At 41.8% G+C, this 10,466-nt stretch overlaps 1 protein-coding gene across 2 annotated transcripts in view; it reads right to left on the bottom strand.

Annotated features, from left to right (window-relative positions):
• Window positions 1–210: 210 nt before the first annotated feature.
• Sncaip (synuclein alpha interacting protein) overlaps window positions 211–10,466 on the bottom strand; it is a 144,445-nt gene continuing 134,189 nt past the window's right edge. Inside the window, exons 9-12 of one of the 2 annotated variants that reach the window (XM_021150292.2) lie at window positions 10,280–10,372; window positions 8,696–9,755; window positions 7,496–7,566; window positions 211–843 (exon numbers count right to left, since the gene is read on the bottom strand). In XM_021150292.2, coding sequence (XP_021005951.1) covers window positions 759–843; window positions 7,496–7,566; window positions 8,696–9,755; window positions 10,280–10,372 — 1,309 coding nt within the window. In that variant the 3' untranslated portion in view covers window positions 211–758. The remainder of the gene's footprint in view (window positions 844–7,495; window positions 7,567–8,695; window positions 9,756–10,279; window positions 10,373–10,466) is intronic. The other variant, XM_021150294.2, reaches the window with a different exon arrangement.

The following is a 10,466-nucleotide window of genomic DNA, read 5'->3' as shown; positions in this document are numbered from 1 at the left end:
GTAAACCTTTAGTTACTATTTGTGTTTTCCCATGTCAACGCTGCGTTTTGAGAAGGCAGGAGGACCGCTTGCTTTTCATTCTTGTCTAATCTCCCTGGGCTTAATGAAGTCTAGAATGTTTTATTTGTCCCTTCCCCATGGAAAACCAGCTAAACAGCTCCAGTTTTCTCTTGATATCAAGTGTCAGCAATCAAAATACTTTCAAAGGCCTTTTAGAAATCAGCACATCACAGATTTATTAGAAAGTCGATGCCTCATGCCCAGAGTTGGCTGTTAAAAATGTTCAATTTTCTTTATTAAAAAAGTAGAAATGATAGAAAAACACTCTGGACAGAAAATAAAATCAGTGACCTGGCCTCACTGAGCTGAGCTGCAGCTGCCCTTGTGATGGAAAAAGTGAATATCTATCAACATTAGCAAATCCTCATGCAATTCACAAAACACCAACAGTGTCAGGTCCTGGCGGATGTGCTTTGAGAAGATTGAATCAACCAAGTGTCCAACGTTTTAATGCATACATTGCCCGATCATGTTTTCAAATAGTATATTAAAAAAAAACCAAATGAACAAACAAGTTATATATACAGATATGGTCCAAAATGTATCTTATAACAAGTCTCATATTATAAATTTAAGGCATCCAGATATTCTGCTCGGCTGGTGAGGTGTTGTTCTCATGGTCTGATTGCCACAGTGGACAGTCCATTAACTTCCAATGGTGGCCGGAGGGCATGTGTGAGGATCATGCTAAGAGTAATTTATAAGAAGAGTTCCCTCGGCTCTGGCTCAGCAGTGTGCTTCATGTGGTAGGTTTTCGTTGCGTTTCTTTTGATGTCATTATGCCTAAGCAGAAGAGAAACCACAGGCCAAAATTAGAGAAAGCTATGGTCAAGTTACAAGACGATGCTGCTGCTAAAGAGCTCACCAAATATGGGACTCATCCCCAAACCATACTAAGGAATCTTTCATTCCAGGAGGCAAATTATTTGCTTTTCCTATAAACCACTGTTTAAATGTAATGAAAACAGTCATCACGTAAAAACGCACACTTACTGAACACATTCGAATTTGGCTCCAGAAGCAATTTCTCCGCCATACTTATTGGAATCCAGGCACTCTGTAGTTAAGGGGATTTTATCAGGGACAAACACAATAGGATGTATAGCATTGCTGGTTGAATGAAAGCGAGGCATTTTTGGTTTTGTTTTAAATAATTTCCTTACAAGGACTTACTGGTGACACTTTGAGTTCTACAGGAACCTGGAGCCTTGAGAGTTTGTAAAGAAGGCTTTTTAGGCATGATTGCTGGTGACATGTTCAAAGACTACAAATAGGCGAAGGTACAGAAACCAGAAAACTCAGCAACGTGAGAGCTGTTTCCCCTCAATACTCACTGTCTGCTAGGTCTGCAGAAGAAGAGGACAAAGGAACAGATGTTCTTTTATAAGTGGATTTCCCTCTGGATAAGATGTATATAGTTTTTCAGGAGCCGTTGGTTAGGTGCACACCATTCAGAGGCTTCTGGAGAGGAGCTAGCCTTTGTTAGTGGGCAAGCCCATCTCCTAAGTTCTAACTGTTGGTACACAAGATACATTCAAATGCTTTTCTGGTAATGGTTCTTACATTTGGATGCAGGACAAGCCCGAATGTGGCTTTATGACCTCAACACCATGCTTGCTTACTGCTATGGCTTAGACGTGGTTGGAGTGTGTCCCCCAAGGGCTTATGTGTGTAAATTTCAAGAAACTATAGAACTTACAGGAGGATATCTTGGAATCCCCCTGACTGAATCTTTTTTAAGAAGAAATAGTCTGGGGATATAGTTCAGTGGGAGAGTATTTGGCTAGAATGCATAAAGCTATGGGTTCAATATCCAACACTCAGAGAATTTAAAAAAAAAAAAGAAAAAAATAAGGAAAGAGAGAGAAGAGAGCGGAGGGAGGGAGAAGCTAAAAATGGATTTACTGTTAATATGAACTCTTGAGCCAGACTGATCAAATTCAAATGCTGGCTCCACAGTTTATAACCATCATTACTGTATAATCTTGGGCAAGATGCATAATCATCTATGTCTTTTTCCAGTGTGCAAAATATGGATAATAACAGGATCTGCCATATATATCATCATGAAGATTAAAAGAGCAAAGATGTATAAAGCGTCTGGAATATTTGCTGGGCTATTTTAAGTGCGCTCACATTTTTATCATCCATAGTGGCGTGCCAGCAGTTGATATGGATAATATCTGAAACTGACAATTTCTATAAACATGGTATTTAGAAATACAGAATACTGAAGAAAATATGGCAGAAAAGGGCATGGTAGACTCAGAAGAATATGGATAGTGAATGGATGGGGCACTGCAGGAGATGGCAGGCTTTTTTATTGATTAATTTTGTTCTTTGGCAATTTCACACATGTATGTAATATATTCTGACCACTCTGTCTCTCTCTCCATTCTCTCTTCTTTTCCTCTCCCCTTTCTATAGGTGTTCCCCCTCATCTCTACCTCTCTACCAGTGCCTTCCTGAACGTCATGACCGTTAGTTTTGTTTTGTGACCCAATTAATTTAGCCAGGACCACTGGTGTGAGCATTGGATTGGAGCGACCCACTGAAGCCTGTTGTGACCACTAATGGGTACCCATCTGAAGGTAGAGATTCTTTCTCTTCAATCTATCAGTAGCAAATAGCTCGGTAGTAAAGGGTGGGGCCCCCTCAGCCCTTCTCCCATATATCCCTGACGGTTGAACAACCAGCTTTTGTTTTGCTATTATTATTCTTATGTATTCATATAATCTTGATAGAAATTTAATTAAAATAAATAAGCTAAAAGGTTTCATTTTAGGTTAAATATACCATAGTTCCCACTTTCTGAAAGGGCATTTTTACTTTGGTAGAATGGAATGTTGTTTTAATCATCCTCAGAAGAGCCCTGTTTCTGCAGGGAAAACCTAGTTGAATTATAGAATGCCAAGTCCAAACCAAGTAAACTGTTAATTTGCGATATTGAATATGATAATAAATCAGCCTTCCCTGAATCCTTCAATTACCCAACCTCCAACTGCCAGAATTCAAGAGAACAAAAGTGGGTAATTCTGGCACAAATTATTCAGATAATTGTTGCGCCTCGACTTCACTCTTGGATATGAAATCACATTCTGAGTGACCAAAATTAAAAAGGAGGAGAGCATTATGTTTAAATAACTGGTTTTCAAGCAATCCAGCATGCTGAATCATCTAGGCACACACTCTGTGTTTCCACAGCACGTGGCAATCCCACAGGAACAGACAGGATCAGTGTGCATGGCTCATAGCCCGCCACACGGTCCCCCTGCTCATCAGAGGAAGAGGCCACTAAGTGTGCTCTCTTAGTTTTACTTGTAGCTTATCTATATTGCTGATCTACTAAGAGATGGAATTCTGTTTCAAAATTAAATGAGTGATTTATTTCTCAAATTGACATTTACTGGAGAAGGGAGACGTAAGACTCAAATGTACTGATTGGGCATCAACTCCTTCCCCCAGAGCCCCAGGATAATACAGACAAGGTTTTCTTTTGCGTCTTTTCCTATTTCTTCCTCCCTTTCTTCTGTTAGGCACCTTTTCTTTCCAAATATTTATGGAGCCTCTTCCATAGGTCAGGCACCATGTTAGACACTGAGTGTACACAGGTGCTCTCAAGGGTGGTTGATCTCATGAAGCTCTGACAATCGTTTTTATTCCTACCCTCCTTTGAATCTCTTTACTCTGACCTGCCCGAGTTTTGAAACCATGCTTTACTTTGGGGAAGAATGTGTTGTTTATGTCAGGGAGGGGAGTGCGCATGTTTGTACATGTTCATATAAGTACAATTGTTTGTGTGTGTGCAGGTACACATACATACATGTACACATTTATGTGGATGAGAGAGGATATGATCAAATGCTGACCCTCAGGAGTTATCTAACTTCTTTCCTGAGCTTGAGTCTCTCATGGGTTTGGAGTTCACTGATGTTTGGTTGTCTAGTTGGCCACAGAACACCATGGGTCAGCCCATTTCTGCTGACTCAGCACTGGGAGTTCAAGCCCACACCACTATGACTAACATTTTTTATGTCTGTTCTGGGTTCAAGTCTCCATATCTGCACAGCAAGTACTTCACTGGTTGAGCAATTTTGCCAGTCCCCCCCAAGTATATGCTTTTTTGATGAAGATGTAGAAAAGAAAGCCGTGGCCACCCAGGGGGTGTGGCTTAGACAAGGTTCTATCTGTACTGATTTCAATCAACCTCTACATCTCTAAAATCCAGCCTTTAGAGAGGTTTGGGTAGGTTCTATTCTTATAATATCCAATGATGCCCTTAGTAATGGCAGACTAATGGTATGGCTGTGACACAGTAAGATGTATCTTCTTTGGTACTTCACAACTGTAGCTTCAGGAGTGAGGAAAACAGAGCAGAGAGGGGGAATGAGCTTGTCTTAGGATTTCTCATTATGATTGAATTGGGCTGAGCATGTTAAAGAATGTGTTCTAGTAGGGTAGTTTTAGTTTCTAAGGAGGAGTTCTCCTTTCTCCTCTCTATGAGCAGCAGCAACCCATTGGGATAGTGGCATCAGTCCCAGCCTATGCCCAAAATATTATCTTTGAAGTAGCATTGGACATCTTAAAATCTATGCAAAATATTTGATATTAGCTCTTGGCTTTGTATATATAATTCCTAATGTGGCTACTTCATAGGTAACAAAAGGCATTCTAAGTTTTGATGGCTTCATTTTTATTTTTTTTTAAAGGAGCTCTCTTATGTTGATGCTAGGATTGGGGGCTAAGCTTTTAAGAAAGAGTGTCACAGGTTTAGAGAGGGTGTTGTTGGAGGTAGCCATATTCTGAAACAAGCTACCCCAGGCAGTCCCAAACTGGCAAGTGGATGCTTCATTGGCATTTTAAGACTAATGATAATACACATTCCTTCGGTGTTGTAAAAGACTCAGTCAACTCATCCTCTTGGAAGAAAAAAGAAAAGATAAATCTGTCTCCTATAAATCAAGTCATCTTCTGGAGTTAAGATGCTGAGAAGGCTGCTGTTCAAAGCAATAAAGCATGGATCTAACTTTAAGGACCACTGAAAAGAAATTCAAGAGTCTTTGCTATCATCTTGTGATCAATTTAGAAAACTAATAGCGGTCAGAACCTGGTACAGAACTGAGTGATGTTCTTTATGCTGCATTTATTGGTCCTACTTTTCTTTTACCAAGAAAAACTTAAAAAAAATAATTCTTAGAAACTAGGTTGTGATTCTAGAGTCCTGGAGTCGATACCACACTTACGTCTGCTGACAAGGGGAGTCAGTAGCAGGGAGCTATCAACACCTCCACTCAAAGTCTAGGTAACCCTCCACTATTTCAAGAAGTCAGCTGATGTTCTAGCAAGGTTTTTGGTCAAGATCTGAAGTCACCACTGATAGGTGAACCTCTGCACTCAGCTCACATAGGTAAATACTGCAGGCACCAGAGTTAGTTATGTCTTGTTCATTTAAGCATCTTATTCTAGCCTTAATTCCTTTATTTCAGGCAGAGAGGCATCCTTGATTTGTCTGTGGAATGGACTAGGCTTATGCTATCTGTGTGCAAGTAATGGAGAGAAAATTAAAATTTATTCTCTCCAATGTGAAAAAGAAACAATAAACAAACTAGATCTCCTGTTTTAAATGGAAGCCCATGCCAAACTAAAACCATAATAAAATATTTATTAGGCTATGGGTTAGTAAGATGGGGTCTGGATGGTCACTCGATACCGTGACTATACTTATTGTTAGGGTTTTCTAAGTATTTAGTGTTAACTTCCAACCTTGTCACTACACAAGGCCAGTGAATCTGCCAGCTAAATAACTGAGTCTTTAGAAGGACTGTTCCCTAAGTGCAGTGGGAAAGTGTTACAGTTGTCTCAGACAACGGAGTGGCCCTCTAACCTCATTCTGTGCTCTGAATCTTTGTAATCCTATTCAACGGAAAGGCTCGGCTTTGTTCCTTTCCTTGTAAAAAGGCAGGGTGAAACATTTCTGGCAGGAAGGATCTGCTGTGACATTAATTATCTTGTTCCCAGTTGCTCTAGGAGTCTGGAAGGCATTTTCCTTTCTGCTTCCAGGGAGTTTGCCAAGTCTTTGTGCTTCCTTGTCTCAGGCACAAAAAGCCTAAGTTTCCAGGCACCAGGAAGACACATCCAACCCAAGACAGGCACAGGAAAGGTGCGAGAATGGGGAACGAGGCTGAGTTGAGTAGGAGCTGGAAGGGCAAGGCTTTTTTATGTCACTTTCTCATCTCTAACACTGGCACTGAACAACACTCAACAGGAGCCTCTGTCACAGGATGGCTGGAAGCAGTCCTGACTGCATTCAGACCACCTGCTGTCAGCGGCTCACTAGTGGCTGTTAAGAATCTAAGGCGTTCTTCCTTCAATGCACCGAATTTTAATGAGACCCCTGATGATATCCCGCTAACACGGCTAACTTTTGTTTTCTGTCCAGACTGGACATAGACACAAACAGACTAAATCTGATCTAGGGAAGGACAAAAAGAGATTTCTAGAAATCTTGTATTTTGAACGAAAATCTATATGTTCAGTACACAAATTCTTTGGAGGATTCTTGAGCGATGCTGAATACCACCTCATGGCTTTTAAATTTCTGAAATGTTTTAAAGCCAACAGTTTGCGTTTAAAATAGGCTTCGAGGTTTACCGCTTCTCAAACAAACCCGTCGGAGAGGAACTGACACTTTAACATTTCCTGTAGCTCCGCCCACTTTCTGCCAGGTCAGGAAACACATACACACTGCACCTTAGAAGTCTATTGCCCAAGGAGAAGTCTTAGTCACTCACTGGTGACAAGGTCCTCTTTCTTGTATGTACACAGACCGCGCATTTGGACTTGTGAACATATTGTTTGAGAAAGACTCTTATTTTATCCTTGGGCCTTCATCAAGAACGGCTTCTGGACCAGAAGTGGTTTACAGTGCTAAGTGGAGAAGCTTCCCATGGCAGAGGCACCTTCTGAGAGGCATGCCCCTCTGTCATCAGCAGAATGATGACAAAAGGCACCTTCGGTTTATCAGTAGTGCTGAAGCAAAACCCCAGCTTGCACTTGAAGATCTGATTTCTGAAGGGCAGCTGACCCCTTCTACCTATGACTGAACCTAATTCTATACTTACTTGACACTAAGCTCCCTTAAAATGCAAACAGAAGGCCAAAGCCAACCAAGGAACATAGTGAGTTTGTGAACAGAGTAGACTCTCCCAACTGATGCTAGGATAAAGCCCCTCCAATGGGTACCAGCTACCTTCCTAGGACCTAGCTTCCACCTGAAGCCATGTCTCTTTGAGAGAAGGGTTGTAAGATTCTTCTCCCTTGGTGCTCTATATCCTTTGCCCCTGGCTGAAAACCATCGCAGTTGCATCATTTCAAAGCTCATGCAACTCTAAGCCAAGGCATGGCAGTGCCGCACAGTGCACTCTACGCCACATACCGTGCATAGTCACGTAGATGCTCTTCAACCAGCGCATTAGAGGGAAGATGGATACAGCTGCTGTACATCGCCTAGAGAAGTGCAATTAAGAATTATCTGACAACATGCAACAAGCTTATCACATGCACAGGTCTGGGTTAATCCAAGGCATGCAGGAGATATTAGAGAGAAGGTGTATGGGAAACTGTGGAGATGGTTTTAGCGTTATTGTGGCTTTAATTTTTAAAGCAAAAGGACTAGAGTCTTAGCCGGAGTATGCTTTTCTCTAGGTAAGACAAATACTTGGTAAAGTCGTTTATAATAAGGGAGATGGTAGATAATTTAAAAATTGGTGATGAGGCTGTTGAGATGGTTCACATAAACCTTGATTCGGGATCACAGCAAGAAATACAGATAGTTCTTGAGACCGTTGTATTAGGAACCCAACGAAGAATAAACGATAAGCTTCCGACACACTACTGGGTGGTTTAGTAAATGGAATAGTGAATGATCCAAGGCATTCCTTCCACGGAGAGCGTTGCACTTTGGCTGCTATGCTGTTTTTGATGGCATGACAAGCGCAGAGCAAGCAGAAATCACTGCCTAAAATGCCATTCCTATCTCTTATTCTTAGAGACGGGTTTCCAAGAAAGGCTGTTATAAATGACTTCACAATGCATGCTGCCTTCTCCTGTCCACTGGCAAGCCCTTCAGTCTCTCCAGTATCTAATCAACACTTAGAGAAGTGTGTGCTAACAGGCTATGTGGCAGTCCCTAGGGGATATTCATTTCAAAGGTTATTTGAGTTGAGTAGTTTAGAAAAAATGGGATTTCTATTTATGTGCTTTTGAAGTGGGCCTGAGTACCCAGTCCACAAGGAGTATAAACTCTTCCCGAGGCAGAATCAGTGCCAACAAAGGACCAATTTAATGCTGACGGGTGGTTTCATCTTGTATAAATGCCTCTTAGATTACAACTCCTAATGCCCAAAGCACAAGAAACTGGGATCAGACCTAATTTGTGATTTCTTTACCCACCTCTCTCTGCATTCTCCATAGTGCAAGGGCATTTATTTGAAGCTGGCACATTTCATTAAAAATAAATGAATTTCTGAATTTTGGGGTGACCTCCCCTCAAGGTGGCACAAGTCAGTAACCAGGGTTTTAACAATAACACAATCAATTGAAAGTAATACAAGCACACTCTCTAGATAGCACTCACTGCCTTATTCTTTCCTTTGCTCGCAGGGCTCACAGGATTTCCCTTGGCATCTGCTGTCTTCCTTCCAAGTGACGTCAAGGGTAGTGTGCAGGTCTTCAGCTGGCTGGCTGGCTGGTAGTTATTATTGTTGTTCTGATTACCACTTAAACTCTCCATGATGGATCGGAAGGTTCCGAAAGGCCTTTTCATTTGTTCTCCGGATTCACTAGTCCTCTGGGGGGCCCTGCCCCTATCTTTGTCTTTTTCTCCATTTAGTTCAAGTCCAGTTTGCTCCATTTGTACGACAGGCTCCTCAAAGGTCACTCTGAGTTTTGAGTTTTGGGATGTCCGGCGCTTGGATGATGGAGACTTGAGGGCACTCTTGGGGCTTGTGGCAACTTTCTGGGCAGTGGTACTGTCGGGACTGGACTGAGTAGCTTCTGCGGAAGGCTGGGTTGGAGGAGTCATCCCCAGGCCTGGACCATGGGAGTCCAAGTCTGGTTCACTGTTCTCTGAGGTGGGAGACGGGCTGTGTCCATCTAGGGATTTGGAGGCTTTCATACCAAAAGGAAACCTGCGTCCTGATGCCAGAGAGTGTTTCTTTATCATCAGGTGTAAGCTTTCTGCGCTGTCTGCATTCTCCACGCTTTCTACAATGGGCTGTGGCCTCGGCCTGTCTGCTCTTTTCACAGGAGTATTTTTGGGATCTTCAGAGTTGTTTGAGTCCGTGTCAGATTCACTCAACGACCTCTGCATCAGCTGCCTCAGTCGGGCTAGCTTCAGTTCCCTCTTTTCTAGAGGGATTTTTTTCGAATTCCTAGAGGATGCCTGAGCATCCTGGAATTCCAGTGACAGCTTTTCCTGGGTGCAGACATTCTCTGATATTTCTTTCCCCAATAACTGACGTAGGATTTTATCTGAGTCTTCATCTTTTCCTTTGGTCCTAGCCCTGCTGGAGACTGACAAACTTCCAAGAACTTGTATTCCCTCCTGGGCTCCCACTTTGCTTTTGCCTGTAGACTCCTCATCTGTATCTAGAGCTTTCCACTGTGACTTTGTAGAAGCTGGTGAGGAGGGTGAACTGAAAGGAAGATGAAGGAAATATAAGATGGTTTCCTACTGCATTTAATGCATCCGTAAGACCTTGCATAGCCTTTGATATGATTAGTGGTTTGTGGAAAACAAGATTAGAATTACTTAACATTTTCCTTAGAGCAATTAACAAAGACTCCATTCTATCAGCTGTAGCCAGAGCATAACATGTCCTAAACTTTATGGCTATAGAATTGGTCTGTTTTATTATTTACATACCACTTTTGAATGAATTTCCTTACTTCTGTTTCCAACAATCCAATCATCCTATATATTCTTATTCTCATTTCATGGATCAGCACATGTGGTATAAAGAAATAGAAAAGCTAGAAACTACCCCAGGTCCTGCGATCCCAGCAACAGATGTTTCATTGTGATATCTTTTAATTTATGTTTATAGGAGTAAAGTATTTTCTGCTGTCATTTTCTTGAAAAATGTTAAACAGAATAAACAGATATTTAAAGATTTCATCAAATACCCAACAACTCAAATACCAACGTAATTGGGATTACCTGGGTGAAGAAGGGAGGGACTTGCCCTCTGATTTCTGGGCTTCTAGAAGTTGTTGGAGTTGACTCTGCAGTGTGACACGCTCCACTGTCTGCCTGTAAGAAACAACCAAGGGACAGAAAGTCTGATACGTGGCCATTGGAAAACCAGAGGGAGAAGAATCTTCATGAAAACTCAGCAAATGGCATC

This window comes from Mus caroli, chromosome 18, assembly GCF_900094665.2.
Source record: "Mus caroli chromosome 18, CAROLI_EIJ_v1.1, whole genome shotgun sequence".
NCBI lineage: Eukaryota > Metazoa > Chordata > Mammalia > Rodentia > Muridae > Mus > Mus caroli.
Note: the sequence above shows the minus strand (reverse complement) of the source record. Positions and strands in the feature narration are given on the sequence as shown.